The following is a 16,072-nucleotide window of genomic DNA, read 5'->3' as shown; positions in this document are numbered from 1 at the left end:
CGGCGCCTCTGCCCCCCGCGCCGGGCCGCCCGTGCCCGGGCGTTGTGTGGGTTGTTACCCCGGCGGGGTTTTCTTCCTTTGTGCCTTTCTACCCACGGGAGGGGTGGGCCGAGAGACAGGGCTTTATATTCTTGTCCTGCAGTCCCGAAAGAGGCGCATTAGCCGTACTCAGTCCTAACTTTTAGGAACGGCCTTTCTCAAACCATCCTGCTGGGAAGTTCCGGGGTGTGTCAGCGGTGCCTGCGAAATGTGCGGGAAGTTGGATGGCCAGAGCCCTGAGGAACGAGAACTGAGGTGGGCTTTTGGCTCTTGTTTTCTTCAGCGGACATGAAGGTCATCACCTGCGAAATCGTGTGGCACAATAAGGAGCCTGTTTACAGCCTGGACTTCCAGCACGGGGCGGATGGGAAGATCAATCGCTTGGCCTCGGCGGGGGTGGACACGGCTGTGAGGGTGAGTTCGGCTGCTTTGGGTGGGGTTTAGGCACTGGAAGGGGCTCTGAGGTCTCCCTGGAGCCTTCTCTTCTCCACTCTGAACGCCCCCAGCTCTCCCAGCGTGTCTCCACAGCAACTGTGCTCCAGCCCTTTGATCATCTTCTTGAGTTCTCCCTGAGTTCTGCTGCTGAGTGTCAAACTGTTATTTGTGGAAAATTACCTCCATCAGCTGCTGGCTGCTGTACTGGAGTAGTGCTAATGGAGGGCACAGACCTGTGGGTCAGTAAGAAACAACTAATTTTAATTTCTTCATGTTCCTCACAGTTGAATTTTGTCTGCCATGTTATGAGTAGTCACTCAGCAGTGTGAGGTCTTTGTACAGCCTTTTTCGTTCGCCTTCAGCTTTATCTCTCCTCAGTCATTTGTGTTGGTGCTTGCAGGCTTTGTTTCCCAGTTGTTCATCCTTTTGAGAATCCCTTAGGAAAATGTTGACTAGCACAAGTCCCCAGAGGTGTGGCTGTAGGAACCACCTCTGCAAAATCAGGTAGTTCTTTATCAGGTTTTGAATTCTTAATGCACATGAAAGAAGGAAGAAGTTCTTCGCTGTGAGGGTGGGGAGGCCCTGGCCCAGGTTGCCCAGAGAAGCTGTGGCTGCCCCTGGATCCCTGGAAGCGTCCAAGGCCAGGTTGGACAGGGCTTGGAGCAACCTGGTCTGGTGGAAGGTGTCCCTGCCCATGGCAGGGGGTGGGACTGGATGATCTTTAATGTCCCTTCCAACCCAAACCATTCTGTGACTCTACTTAGGGAAATCAATTTAATTTATTGCCAGTTGATAACAGAGTAGGATAGTGAGAAATAAGAAGAAAACTAAAACCACCTTCCTGCCACCCCCTCCCTTCCTTCCAGGCTCAGCTTCGTTCCTGCCTTTTCCATCTCCTCCCTCCTCACACCTTTCCCTGCTCCAGTGTGGAGTCCATCCCACAGGAGATGGTCCTCCAGGAACTTCTCAGACATGAGTCCTTCCCATGGGCTGCAGTTTTACAGGAAGTTCTCCAGCGTGGGTCCATTTCCACGGGGTCAGTCCTTCAGGAACAATGTGGGTCCCCCACAGGGTCACAAGTCCTGCCAGCAAACCTGCTCCAGTGTGGCTGCTCTCTCCACAGGGCCACAGGTCCTGCCAGGAGCCTGTTCCAGCACGGGCTGTGCACAGCCTGCAGCCTCCTGCAGGGCACATCCCCTGCTCCAGTGTGGGCTCCTCCCGGGGCTGTGGGTGGATCTCTGCTCCCTGTGGAGTCCCTGGGCTGCAGGGTCATGGCTGCCTCACCATGGGCTGATGGAAGTGGGGATTGTGGAAGTGGTGAAGCTGCACCTCGAGTCCTGTGCTCTCTTCTGGACCCCTCACTTCCAAAAGGACATGGAGGGGCTGGAGTGTGTCTGGAGAAGGGAACAGAACTGGGGAAGGATCTGGAAAACATGTCCTGTGAGGAGCAGCTGAGGGAGCTGGGGGGGTTTATCTGGAGAAGAGGAGGCTCAGGGGGGACCTCATTGCACAGGAGGGGGCAGGGAGGGGGGTCGGGCTCTGCTGCCATGTCCCGAAGGAAAGGAGGAGAGGAAATGGCCTCAAACTGCACCAGGGCAGGTTCAGATGAGAGGTTAAGAAAAAGCTTTCCCTGTCAGAGTGGTCAGGCACTGGAATGAGTTGCTCAGGAAGGTGGTGGAGTCCCTGTGTCTGGAAGTGTTCCAGAGGTGTCTGGATGTGTCCCTTGGGGCCATGGATTGGGGGTGATTGTGGTGGTGCTGGGGTGGGACTGGACGATCCTGGAGGTCTCTCCCAGCCTTGCTGATGCTGTGATACTGCACCTTGGCCCTCAAAACTTCCCGTAACCCTTTTGTAACCAGATCTGGAAGGTGGAGAAAGGTCCGGACGGCAAAGCCATCGTGGAATTCCTGTCCAACCTGGCCCGGCACACCAAGGCCGTGAACGTCGTGCGCTTCTCTCCGAGCGGAGAGATCCTGGCGTCCGGAGGAGACGGTGAGAGCTGCTCCTCGTGGGTCTCACGCAGGATCATCGTGATGCTGGACTACATAAAATGCATTAACGAAACAGGGAGTGGGGGAAAGAGAGGAGCTTCATCTGGTTTCTCCTGCAGATGCTGTCATTTTGCTGTGGAAGCTGAACGACAGCAAGGAACTGGAGCCGCTGGTTTTTCAGGATGAGGATGAAGCTCAGCTCAACAAGGAGAACTGGGCAGTTGTTAAAACCTTAAGGTAGCTCGTTATTTCGTGAACCTGCTTTTCCCTTCAGTGTTTTTGGGTCCCCAGTGGCTTTTGTTGTGTGGTACAGTCTTCAGTGTCTGCAGATATTCAGTGCTCTCTAATATTTGCTTGCTCTAATATTAGTCCTTTGAAGGCCCCCTTGAGAGGGCACATAAAAAGCATGGAGAGGGATGTTTTGTACACATAGAGAGTGACAGAACAAAAGGGAATGGTCTAAAACTGGCAGGGGGCAGGGTTAGATTAGATATTAGAAAGAAATTCTTCCCTGTGAGAGTGGGGAGGCCCTGGCCCAGGTTGCCCAGAGAAGCTGTGGCTGCCCCTGGATCCCTGGAAGTGTCCAAGGCCAGGTGGGAGGGGCTTGGAGCAACCTGGGCTAGTGGAAGGTGTCTCTCCCATGGCAGGGGGTTGGAACTGGATCATCTTTAAAGTCCTTTACAACCCAAACTCTTCTGTGATTCTGTGATTTTATTGTATTTAACTTTTTTTTCTATACTTTTTTTTCTATGACATCTTCAGTCAAGGCAGAAAGTCATAACTCACACACTCTGAAATTGGTTCCTGAGATTTGCAGTCCCTTAGAGCTCAGCACAGAAATACATAGAAGAAATGTGAAGTTTTATTTTACTGGCTTCAGAGTAGAAATTTTGATCTTTATTAAGGCCGAGAGCATCAGTAGATAAAATGATTGATGCAATTACAGCTGTTGCTTCAAATGTACCACAGTTAATAAAATATACACAGTACATACTCAGGCTGAGTAAATTTAGCTGACAGTGGCCAAGGCATCAAAACATCACTGGCAGTTGAACTACAGCTGTTCTCACAAAATAAAAAATGAAAAGTAACTCTGCTCTCCATAACTGAAACATTCTTGGCAGCTGCTGAGGTTGGTGTGAGAACAATTCCAGAAGCCCTGGTGGGATTGCTTGAAGTACCAGCAGGATCCTGTAGAAACATTTCTCTCTTAAAAGCAAAGAAACAACCCAAATTTTCAAATATGTAAAGTTGCCATACTGTGTGATAAGTCTTCAAGCAACAAGCAATAAAAATGGGTTTTGATGGAGCCCTTTAGCTGGTTCCAGAATGTTTACCACCTTCTGAACGTGGAAGGGATTTTTTAACAGCTGAAAAACATGTTGTTTGTTTTATTTCAGTGATATTTTATATGTCTCTTGATTTTTTAAATTTTTTTTTAACCTAAAAATACGTTAAAGTCTCGTTTACACATAGCTGTTAATTATCAAATTAATAATTGCTTTCTTCTCTGGCTTCCAGAGGCCACTTGGAAGATGTGTATGATATTTGTTGGACCTCAGATGGAAATTACATGGCCTCTGCTTCTGTGGATAACACAGCTATAATGTGGGATGTCAATAAAGGTAAATGCCACGTTTATTTATTTATCCCTTGCGTCTCCAGAGCTGGTGGAAGTGCCCTGTGGGATTTACCAAAAAATTGGAAGCATCTTTTTTGTGTTTGTGTTTGTTTGTTTGTTTGTTTTTTGTGATTAGTTTTTCTCAGTGTGATTTTCTGGTGTTGTGAGGCTGATAGCCCAGCTATATATAAATATATATTTTTTATATATATATAGATATATAATAATATAATAATATATAATATAGTTATCCTCAGGCATATCAATATGACATCAATATCAATTTGACATATCAATAACCCCTTCACCTTGGAGTGTTGATAATGAACTGTACCCAATTTTTTCACCCAGAACTCCTAAATAAACAGCTCCTTGCTTTACTCCACACCCCAACAAACCAACTTGTGGCCTTTTAGTACCTGAGGGAGCCATCAAGGCAGATGGAGAGAGACTGTTTAGGGCCTGGAGTGACAGGACAAGGGGGAATGGCTTCAAACTGGCACAGGGTGGATTTGGATTAGATATTAGGAAGGAATTCTTGGCTGGAGGGTGGGGAGGGGCTGGGATAGAATTCCCAGAGAAGCTGTGGCTGCCCCTGGATCCCTGGAAGTGTCCCAGGCCAGGTTGGACAGGGCTTGGAGCCACCTGAGCTGGTGGAAGGTGTCCCTGCCCATGGCAGGGGGTGGCATTGGATCATCTTTAAAGTCCCTTCCAACCCAAGCCATTCCATGATTCCATGATTTGATGATCTAGGTGAAAAATGGGAAGCAATACAGGATTCAGACTCTGTTTTGCAAGATGTGACTGTTTTTAAGCTCCATTAGGCAAAACAGTTGTGTTCATTCCCAGCTCACTGCAGTGGGATTGAGGGACTGGAAGTCCTTGAGTTACAAACTGTTACAGGATGTCCTGTAGAAATTAGTTATTGGAGTTATTTTGTAGCAAACAAACCTTAATTGGACTTTAAAAGCAACTATTTCTTCTAGTTTTTCCAGCTACCATCAAATCAACACTTTAATTTTTTGTCTTGTTTTATTTCTGTAACAAAGAAGTGTTTTACAACACATTTGAGCTTGGGATCTGAAAGCTGTTTGTAATTCCAGGACAGAAGGTTTCAATATTTAATGAGCACAAGAGTTATGTCCAAGGAGTAACCTGGGATCCTCTAGGCCAGTACATTGCAACCCTGAGCTGTGACAGGTGAGCTGCTGGTCTGTGTTTTATTAATTAACATAAATAATAAAATATTCATATTAATTAATATTCTTTCTTAATGGAGGATGAATTAAAAGGAAATGCACCAGATTCATGTGACTTTTTTTTAGTTTTATTCAGGTTGTAATGTAAGCAGGTTGATGTGAAAGTAAAATGATACTTTGCTTAATTTTTTCCTTGTGGTAAATGATTCCTGTGAATGGGAGTGTCCTCTCTTGGCAGCAAATAAGCTTAACATGGACTTCTGTAGGAATTTTTCTTCAGGAAATGAGTTTTCATGTTGTTGGTTGTTACTGATACCAAATATATCTTAAACCAGCATAACTCAGGGAAGGTCAGAGCTGGGTGGTGGGGTGGGCACTTGGGTTTGCTTGGGCTCCCACTGTCCTGGTGAGGTGAAGTCAGGGGGGTTCCAGCATTCTGTACAGAGATATGCTCTAAATTTCATTTATTCCAAAGGAAATGAACCCTGGAAGTGTCCAAGGGCAGGTTGGATGGGGCTTGGAGCAACCTGGGCTAGTGGAAGGTGTCCCTGCCCATGGTAGGGGGTTGGAACCAGATGATTTTTAATGTCCCTTCCAACCCAGATCATTCTGGGATTCCCTGATTCATGGAGATGTAGTTCACTGTCTTTTTGAGATGAATTCCCACTCTGCAGGAACCCACAGGACAGGTAGGAACAGCCTGGCAGTTCCCTGGCTGCTCATTCCCGTTTTCCTCCATGAATCCATGTGCTGGTAGTTCACAAACTTTGTTGAGTCAAAACATTGTCAGGGACTCACTGGTTATTTAGGCATTAAAACACATCCCCCAGGTGGTGTCTTGTGAGAGGGATTTTAATTAACAGGTGATTGTCATTTACTGAGAAGGGAGGTCCTGGGGCATTATGTGAGACTTGGGGTGAAAGGAAGCTGTTCAGAGCCACCAGGATGAGCAGAGGGATAGAGATCCTGTCCTGTGAGGAAAGGCTGGGAGAGCTGGGATTGTTCAGACTGGAGAAGAGAAGCTTTGGGGTGACCTGATTGTGGCCTTCCAGGACCTCAAGGGGCTACAGGAAAGATGGAGAGAGACTATTTCCAAGGGCCTGGAGTGACAGGACAAGGGGAAATGGCTTCAAACTGCCAGAGGGCAGGGTTAGATGGGATATTGGGAAGGAATTCTTCCCTGTGAGGGTGGGGAGGGTCTGGCATAGAATTCCCAGAGAAGCTGTGGCTGCCCCTGGATCCCTGGAAGTGTCCAAGGCCAGGTTGGACAGGGCTTGGAGCAACCTGGGCTGGTGGAAGGTGTCCCTGCCCATGGCAGGGGTGGCACTGGGTGGGTTTTGGGGTCCCTTGGCAGTGGGTGGTTCCGTGTTGCAGTGCCAGCTGACTGTGCTCTCCCCACGCAGGGTCCTGCGGGTGTACAGCACCCAGACCAAGAGGGTGGCATTCAATGTCACCAAGATGCCATCTGGATCAGGAGCTGAAGGAGAGGTACGTTGTTCTGCTGCTGCTGGGACCAGAGAATGTGCTGGGGGATATTTTTCCATGAGTTTTCTGTTCCATGAAACCAAGAATTTGCCATTCCTGTGATCCGTGTAACTAACACAGGATCATCAAGGTTGGAAGTGACCTTCAAGATCACCCAGTCCCACCATCACCCAACACCACCAGGATCACCCCTAATCCATATCCCCAAAAACTTCTTGCAGGTTAATCTGCTCAAAGCAGCCACACAATGCCTTTGGTTGTCAATGTTTATAATGGTTTGGAAAAATACTATGTATGTATGGTGAATTTTTAACAGGAAAAACTTAAAGCATGTCTACAAGTAGCTGTAAGTTTATTCATGGATATGACACAGAAATAATGTTTTAAAGTTAGCAGCCTGAAGTTTTCCAGAAGGTAGGCTGGTTATTAAGAAAAACATGACTTAGGGGAAAATTCAGGAAATTCTCTCTAAGAGAGAAAACAAAGAGCTTTTTTTCACCAAAACAGTTCTAAGTGATAATAAAGTAACACCTCCAAGCTGGCTATAGCCTTTTTAATTCCTTCTGTTCATTCTTTTTTCTTTTCTTGGGGAAAACATTTGTTAGAGTTTTATGGAGACTAAAGACCAGGCTTGAGAGCAGGCAGTTTGCCATTAGAGGAGTTTCTCTTTCAACCTCTAATACTGGAGTTAAAATTAAGTGCCTGAGGAACAGGCCCTCACACTGACTGTTAAATAGTGTTGTTCTCCAGGTTCTGACTATTTTTGGATTACTGGTCTGCCCTGGGAGTGTTTTGTTCAGCTGAAGAGGGATCAAGGCCTGTTTTTCTTAGCTGAGAAGGATTTATAGCAGAGCAGAAAGTGGAGTTTGGAGGAGCCGTGGTTCCTTCAAACATTTCCTTTTAAAAGTTGGGTTGTGCAACTGGATGTTTCCTCTCCCTGGAATTCCAGCTTCATGGCACTCCTGACAGCCCTGGTTTCCCTGTTTTGCAGGCCAGGAGCTACCGGATGTTCCACGACGACAGCATGAAGTCCTTCTTCCGGCGGCTCAGCTTCACTCCTGACGGCTCCTATTTGCTCACTCCAGGTATGGGAACAGGGGCTGGGACTGAGGTGGTGTCCCAGCATCCTCCAGGTTGGAAAACAGCTCCGAGATCATCGAGTCCAACCTGTGGTGGCACCGGGAAGGAGGGACATGGACACGGCCCCTCCTGGCAGGCGGGGCTGGGATGAGGGGTGGGACGAGGTGTGGGATCACTGTCAGAGCCAAACACAAACACAGAGTCACTGAGGCTGGAAAAGAGCTCCAAGGTCATCCAGTCCCCCCTGTGCCCCATCCCCACCTTGTCCCCCAGCCCAGAGCACTGAGTGCCACAGCCAGGCCTTCCTGGGACACCTCCAGGGCTGGGCACTCCAAACCTCCCTGGGCAGCCCCTGCCAAGGCCTGACCACCCTTTCCAGCAGGAAATTCCTCCTCCTGTCCCACCTGAGCCTCCCCTGGCACAGCCTGAGGCCGTTCCCTCTCCTCCTGTCCCTTGTTCCCTGGCAGCAGAGCCCGACCCCCCCCGGCTCCCCCCTCCTGTCAGGGGGTTGCAGAGCCAGAAGGTCCCCCCTGAGCCTCCTTTTCTCCAGGCTGAGCCCCCCCAGCTCCCTCTCTAATCTATTCTACTTTGAATGTGCCTCAATATGGCTTTCCAGCTCCTCAGGGATGCTGATTTATCCTAATAATTCCATTCCTCATTCTCCCTGCTGAAGAAAACACAGTGCTCCTTTAGCACTCCATAACATCGACTTCCTCCTGCGATAAAAATGAGATTTATAATGCTTTTCTGAACTGAAACACGGAAATTGCAACACCAGAACTCTGTTAAAAGAGAAACAAAGGACAGTGAGTGGTTTCTTTTAACTGATCCCTCTTTGTTTGTGTCCTTTCTTAAGAACATTCTGCAGCCAGAGTAAAAAACAGCACTGCAAGGAGGGGATCAGTGTACAAGCACTGCTTTTATAGATGTCTGGCAGCACCAAAAAGCAGCTTTGAAGGGGGGAAGTACATAAAGGAAACAAAACCAGCGCTAAATAAACATTTGGGATGCCTTTTTAAGTTGTATTGGGGTGCTTTTGCCCGACTGACAAGCCTAATTGCTGAGAAGCTGAATGTTTGTGGACATCAGGTGTGTGCTCAGGACCTTCCTGAGTGACGTTGTAACCTTTTATTTTCGCAGCTGGCTGCGTGGAATCGGGAGAAAACGTTACCAACACCACCTATGTTTTCTCCAGGAACAACCTGAAAAGGTAAGAGTTTAACAAGATTAAAAAGGTGTGTTTTTATTTAAAAAAAAAAAAAAAAAATTAAAAAGCTGAAACAGTGGAGCTGTGTTTCCTGAAACCCCTGATTCTTTCTGGAAGGCCTGTGGGTCACCTGCCGTGTCCTGGGAAGGGAACTCTGGCCGTTCGCTGCTGCCCAGTCTACTTCGAGTTGAGAGGAGCATTTCAGAAAGGTACTGTGAGTCCTTCAGGGAGTATGAATTTACAGCAAATATGGGAAAAGGCCAGCCTGTCTGTTTACTGTTTTTATGCCTCAGCCTTTTAACATTCCATTTAGACAGTGTTGTACCACATCTTAGGAGCTGTTTCCTGATTCTTGAGGCCCTCAATTCACCTTAAGCACCTCGTGAGTAGCTTTTGATAGAGTGGATAAACGTTGTTACTTGGCCTCTCAAGCTACAGAAGCTCTGTTTAATGTTTTTCTTGAACTATTAAGCGTTTTGTGTTGAAAATAAATAACTTGGTTTAGCACTAAAGGAGTGATCCAGTGAAATATTTTCTCTCAGTCTCAATTACCCACATCAGAGAAGCACCAGGGAGTTGATGTTTGTTCAAGGAAGCCAAACCTGAAGCAGTGCTGGTGTTACTGGCCAGAACAGGAATTCTGAGGTGGGGAAAGGGTTGTATAAAGTGGCACAAGAACGTACCTGGGGATTGAAGTTCAGCCTTATTGTGAGCCCAGTGGGCCCAGGAGGGTTTATATTTTAACAAGACCAGTGTTACTCTGGTGAAAAGGCAGAGCTTTGCTCCTTTCTTTACAGGGTCAGTTTGGAGTGTTCCCTAGGGGATTTAAAGATTACCTGTTGTATTTTCATTGTGATCTTTAGATCCCTTCTAAGGGTGTGTTGCAAAGGAAGGAGGTGAGTGTCTGCATTTGTCTCTGGAGCTCCTCTAAAGGGAGACTGTAAAACTAAAGTTCATATAAATATGCTGACAAATTTCAGCTGGAAAATATAGGACAAACTTTTCAAAATAATAGCAATCCAGAGGGGAAAAAGCTTCTGCCAACTTCTCTTCGATTATGACAACAGGGCACAAACTTCAGGCAACAGAAATGTTGTACTTGACATTAAATTAGACATTTTATACAAGTGCTGTCTTCTCAGTGCTTATCTAATCAATAACATCATCTTTATTATATCTGCAGTCACCACCTTGCAATAAATGCAAGAGAGAATTCTCAGGGTGTCCATTTCTTTGCTCTCTAGATGAGATCAGTCAGAAATCCTGCCCTGCTCTCTTTAACCTGCCCTATCGGTTGGTGTTTGCTGTGGCTTCAGAAGATTCTGTGCTTTTTTATGACACTGAGCAGTCCTTCCCCTTTGGTTATGTCTCTAACATCCATTATCACACCCTGAGTGACATTTCCTGGTGAGTAATTGTTCTATTCCTGGTGCTTGTTGTGAGAGCGGAAGTTCCCTTTTTACCTGTCCAAAGTTCCGTGAGGCATCTTCTGGGTTTATATTTAATTTGTGACATATGTGTGGTCACTGTCATCAGTGTCTGAAGAGCAAGCACCCCTTTTTTGCCCTGTTAACTGGAGAATTATGGTTCTTAATTAATTGGGGAAAAAGGTGCAAGTTCCCTGTGAAAATGAACGTGGTAGATGCCCATGAAAAGTCCTCATTGTTCAGGCAGCATGACTGGGAATAAGGAAGTTGTTTGGAGGTTTTGGAAGTCACCTGAGTTCAGGTTTCTGTGCTCTGGTCAAAATCTGCTTTATCTGCACAATCCTACTTCGTGGTTCTCCACATGTGGGACAAAGTCTTTGGTCTGACTCCCCTCTTTTAATTTAATGTGGGAAATTAGGACTGGAGCTGAAAACTGAACCCAGTCAGGTTATCCTGCTCTGCTGCTCAAGGCTTAAATGTACACATGGACTTGGGGAAGGAAGGGTGAAAAGACAGGGACAACATGAGGGTGTGAGGGTTGGAAAAAAAAGTTCTGTCCTTGAATTTTAATGGAAAACCAATAAATCCCAAATAGGTCCAGCGACGGATCCTTCCTGGCTATTTCCTCCACGGATGGATACTGTTCCTTCGTCACCTTCGAGGAGGATGAGCTGGGAATTCCACTGAAGGAGAAGCCCCAGATCAGTGTCAGGACTCCTGGTGCAACAGAGAAGAAGGTGAAGAAGAGCCAGTCCCACAAATCCACGTCCCCAGGCTCCAGGCTGGCCGAGGGGACTCCTCCCAGCAGGAGCAGCGATCCCAGCCCTGCCAGCCTCCAGCCCAGAACACCCAGCACTGCCAGCAGGGACTCGCCTTCCACTCCTGTGGGCACCACAAACGTGCCAGCCTCGTCCTCAGAGGAGAGGAGGAGCAGCCAGGCAGCCCCCCCCAGCACTGGGGCAAAGCAGCCCCGCAGGATCGCCCTCAACACGTTACAGGCCTGTTTCAAGGCCCCAAGGTGAGATTTTATGTGGCCCTTCCCGGTCGTAAACGCCGAGGCCGAGACAAGCTGGGCTTGTGCCACGTCCAAAGGTTGGGGTTTAGACAGAAATTCCCAGCCCTGGGTCTTGATGGGAGCTGTCTTGACGTGGAACTTTTTTGTTCTAGTTCTGGAGGAGGTCAGGATGTCTCCTGAACCCTGAATGTGCAGCTTTTGGATTTCTGCCTGAAATGTGAGGCAGTGGCAGAGTTCACCTGATGGCTGTGCCATGGCCATATGGCAGCAATAGGGGTCTGTCTTGGGCCAGGAGTTGGACTTGGATGATCCTTGTGCATCCTTTCCAACTTGGAATATCCTGGGATTCTGCCTTCAGGTCCCACTGTCTGTACAAAAATGGTACCTGAAGCCTTCAGCTGGCGAGACCCTTCAGATGTTAGTATTCAAATATTAAGTATTTAAATATTAGATATTAGAAAGAAATTGTTCCCTGTGAGGGTGGGGAGGCCCTGGCCCAGGTTGCCCAGAGAAGCTGTGGCTGCCCCTGGATCCCTGGAAGTGTCCAAGGCCAGGTTGGACGGGGCTTGGAGCAACCTGGGCTGGTGGAAGGTGTCCCTGCCCATGGCAGGGGGTTGGAATGGGATCATTCAACATATAAAGAGAATTTGAAAAGTGCAGTAAAATATATCTGAACTACCTTTACAATTAACTGGTTCTATATGAATTAAACCTTTAAGTAAAATATTTGTGGAAATGATGTCCATAAAGCAATTGAACTATTTCTGCTCTTTTAAAGGAGAATAAACTTGATTTCATTGAAGCCAGATACACCCACCCCTGCAGATACAGACACAGCTCCTGGGCCTCCTTCCTCAGAGCAGGACCATGGTAAGCTTTTGTGGCTCTCAACATCCAGCCAAGTCTTTTGCCAATCAGTTTTTTCCATTATAGATTTCTGTTATTAAAAAAAACCCCAAACCTGGTTTTAAATTCTGAAACTTCTTCCTTGTCTCGATGTGTTTGAAAGGTGCTTTAGACAATATAAAATGTGTTCTCACTGTGGTGGTAGCTCTTGGGCAGCTGCTGTATGTCACTACAGGCTTTGTAATAGTGAAATGAAGAATAAATTCACCTGGATTTGATGTTCTCCAGGTCCTACATGTGGGTTTTAAAGACCCTTATCCTTCCAGCATATCACTGTTTCAGGTGCTGGACTCTCTCAAACCAAGGTTGGTTTTTTATTTTGGTGAGTGCTGAATTGTTTGTGAATTCAGCAAACCCATTTACTTCACTAATCTGAATTTTCTCACCTTAAATGATCTCCCTGTCTGCTTGTTTCAGAGAGGCCACTGCCACCTGATGACAGTCTTCAAAATCCCCCAGCACCAAAACGTCCCAGGACTGAGGAAATGCCTCTTTCTGCACCTGAACATCAAACCACCTCTGAGCCAGACAAATAAGGGCTGAGCTGATTCAAACAAAGAAGCTTTTAGCAGGCTCTTCCCAGTCTGAAGTCAGTGCAGCCACATCTGAGTGCATTTCTTTGTGCAGCTGTTAAATCCTCAATTCCCAATTCAAGTTCCCTGTGCAGATTTGCTGTGGCACTGGGAAGGACCTGCCAAGTAGAAGACACAGGTTTCAGGAATGTAGTTTTTGCAGAAAGAAGAAATAGTTGGGAAGTGACTTCAAGAAATGCCAGAGCTTAAGGAAATCAGGGAAATCTGGGTATTTAAAAAGCCATCCAGTAACCTGCAAGTCTCCATCAGAGTCCCTAAATTTGTGTTTGCAAAGCATTATGTCTTCCAGTAACCTGTGTGGCACAAGAATAGAATGTATTCATAGGATCTGATGTGGTTTAAGACCTAAAAAAAAAGAGGAAATTGTGTCATTCCAGCATCTTGGCTTATTTGTTGGGCAGTGTCAAATAATTCCCCTCAGTACCTGTGGAATGGGAGCTGATGGTCGGGGTGCAACACAGATCAGGGCTGAGGTGACTTCAACAGAAATGGAAAGTTTGAACTGCAAGAAACAAGAAGGCAAAAGGAGGAAACCCTCTGGGGACCTGGTTTGGAATTAAACAGCAGGAAAAAAAGTTCTTAATTGTTTAGTTTCTGTGTTTAAAAAAGAAATGCAGGCAGGAGGTTTTCCTGAGGCAGCAGGATTTGAGTGCAGACATTAGAAATACCCCCTTTTTCCTTTTCCAAGACTTAACTCCCTTAGCCAGTAAAATACACCACAATGTATGTGTGTGTTCATATTAAACCTCTTTGATTTTTAATTCTTCCCTGGATTTGGTTGTGTAATTAATTAGTGCTTGTTTTCTGTCATCTTCTAAGAGAGCAGACTAATATTTAGAAAAGCAGAAATACTTTTATAAAGTGACTCATAAAAGTTTCACAGGGAGGAAATATTAACAAATACCTGTGTCAGTGTTTCAGATAAATGAATTATGTTGTCTACAAAGAAATTTCAACAATAATAAGCAAAGAGTCTTAGGAAATTCATGGTAGCTTAGTTTTCAGCCACTTTATGTCCCAGTTCTGCAATCTGTTATATTTATATAACATCTCTTCTTTCCAAATAAATAGTTCCTATTTTTTTCCAGCTTCCTTCTAAGAAGCCAGGGCTTGATTTCTTTAGGAATTATGTTTTATAATCGACTGAGGAAAGTTAATCCATGCCTTGAGAGCCTTTTTTCTGCTGGGAGATGCAAAATGATAAACCTGAAGTGCCACATTCAACCCCAACCTTTCCAAGAATGTCCTGGAATTTTTGGGCATGTCCTTGAAGAGGTAAGGGGAGAAATAGGGAAGATCATCTCCAGTGTAACAGTTTAAACTCTCAGTCAGTGACAGGTCTTTTCCTTGATGGAGTTACTGCTAATTAAAATCATGAGGATCTATTGCTCTTCAACAAAAACATGTGGAGGTCCCACCTTAAAATCCAAATATTTCCATGAGCCACTGAACTGACAAGGCCTTGTTTCACATGGATTCACAGGGAACTGCACTGGGGGTTTCAAATAGACTTTGCAGCTTTTTAGATGGGTCTCCAATAGATTTTGCAACTTTTTAGGTGGGTTTCAGATAGATTTTGCAGCTTTTAAGATGGCTAAAGATTCATGACTTGTCTTGCTCCTGGAAAGACTTCCTGCTGTGTGATAATGGTTAGTTTTTAGACAGCCAGACACGGTGCTATTGATGTTAAATTTTTCTGCTCTCCATATATATATATATTTATATATCTTGTAGTTATTTAACCACTGCCTTTTGGTCAAAATTTGTTTGATACTTGCCTGTGGATTCAAAACAGACTCTGTATTTTGTATAAACACAGGGAGTGTGCATACAAATGTTGTTACCAACTAAATAGCATAAAATAAAAACTTGTCATCAAGAAGAGCAGCTTTTTGAAGTAACTACATTGTCTGTGTGTTTTCTGCTTAGCAGTGTCAGGATCATGAAGAGGAGGCAGACTGGAGTTCTCTGATCATGGGTTCCATGACACCAGGATTTGTTAGATGAAACCTTTCTGCTTTTCACACCCTTCTGTCCTTCCTGCCCCTGCAAACATTTCTTCTGTTGCAGTGCAAACCAACCCCAGATTTCAGTGTGGAATCAGAATCACTGTGGTTGGAAAAGAGCTTTTAAGATCATCAAGTCCAACTGTCAGCCCAGGTTGAGGTTCACCATTAAACCTCAAGTGCCACATCCACAGGTTTTTTTGAACATTTCCAGGGCTGGGGACTCCAAACCTCCCTGGGCAGCCCCTTCCAGGGAGAAATTCCTCCTGACCACCCTTTCCAGGGAGAAATTCCTCCTCCTGTACAACCTGAGCCTCTCCTGGCACAGCTTGAGACTGTTCCCTCTCCTCCTGCTCCTCATTCCCTGGGAGCAGAGCCCGACCCGCTCAAGCTCCCCCCTCCTGTCAGGGGGTTATTCCTTGCTTGTTAAAAAGGAGGAATGTGGAGGTGGAAATGGAGGTGGCTGGGAGAGGAAAAGTCACAGGTATGGATTAATTTGAGCTGGGATGCAGAGAGAGAGTTGAGAAGGAGGAGAAACTGGAATTTGGGGAAAGGAAGTGGATGGGAAGCTGAGAGTCCTGGTTGCAGGGAGGGGGTTTGGTGCCACTGGGATTTTTGATCACCAGTGGTGATCCTTCTTACCCAGGAGTACCTAGTTTTCCAGGATGGGTTTATTTTTCCCTTCTGGGATGGGAAGGCTCTTTTCTTGCCACAAAACTTCAGTTTTGCACTCTCCTGCCAGCAGGTGACAGTGTTACCCAAAACAAGGCAAACGAAGCAGAAATCTCTCCTCCAAACTTACATTTACTGTACTGGAAGACATTTCTTCTTTATTTTTTTTTTAATTTTATTAAAAAGTGACTATTTTTGGCTTCTTTCCACCTGGTGAAGAAAAAAGAGTTGTGTAAAAAGACTTTTACAAGGGCCTGGAGTGACAGGACAGAGGGGAATGGATTCAAATTGATAGGTTTAGATGAGATATTGGGAAAGAATTCTTCCCTGTGAGGGGGGGGAGGGCTTGAGATAGAATTCCCAGAGAAGCTGTGGCTGCCCCTGGATCTCTGGAAG

At 46.1% G+C, this 16,072-nt stretch overlaps 1 protein-coding gene across 1 annotated transcript; it reads left to right on the top strand.

Moving 5' to 3' along the window:
• Nucleotides 1-249: 249 nt before the first annotated feature.
• On the top strand, nucleotides 250-14,850 carry CHAF1B (chromatin assembly factor 1 subunit B). Its single transcript, XM_008930053.3, has 13 exons — nucleotides 250-453; nucleotides 2,334-2,466; nucleotides 2,585-2,702; nucleotides 3,987-4,090; nucleotides 5,190-5,286; nucleotides 6,689-6,773; nucleotides 7,762-7,855; nucleotides 8,991-9,060; nucleotides 9,175-9,266; nucleotides 10,302-10,464; nucleotides 11,080-11,502; nucleotides 12,278-12,369; nucleotides 12,823-14,850. Exons 1-13 carry the CDS (start codon nucleotides 328-330, stop codon nucleotides 12,939-12,941), a joined length of 1,716 nt encoding a protein of 571 aa, XP_008928301.2. The 5' UTR covers nucleotides 250-327; the 3' UTR covers nucleotides 12,942-14,850.
• Nucleotides 14,851-16,072: the final 1,222 nt, after the last annotated feature.

Source organism: Manacus vitellinus, unplaced genomic scaffold (assembly GCF_001715985.3).
Source record: "Manacus vitellinus isolate BGI_N305 unplaced genomic scaffold, ASM171598v3 scaffold_86_pilon, whole genome shotgun sequence".
Taxonomy (NCBI): domain Eukaryota; kingdom Metazoa; phylum Chordata; class Aves; order Passeriformes; family Pipridae; genus Manacus; species Manacus vitellinus.
This window is presented reverse-complemented; position numbering and strand designations above follow the sequence as displayed.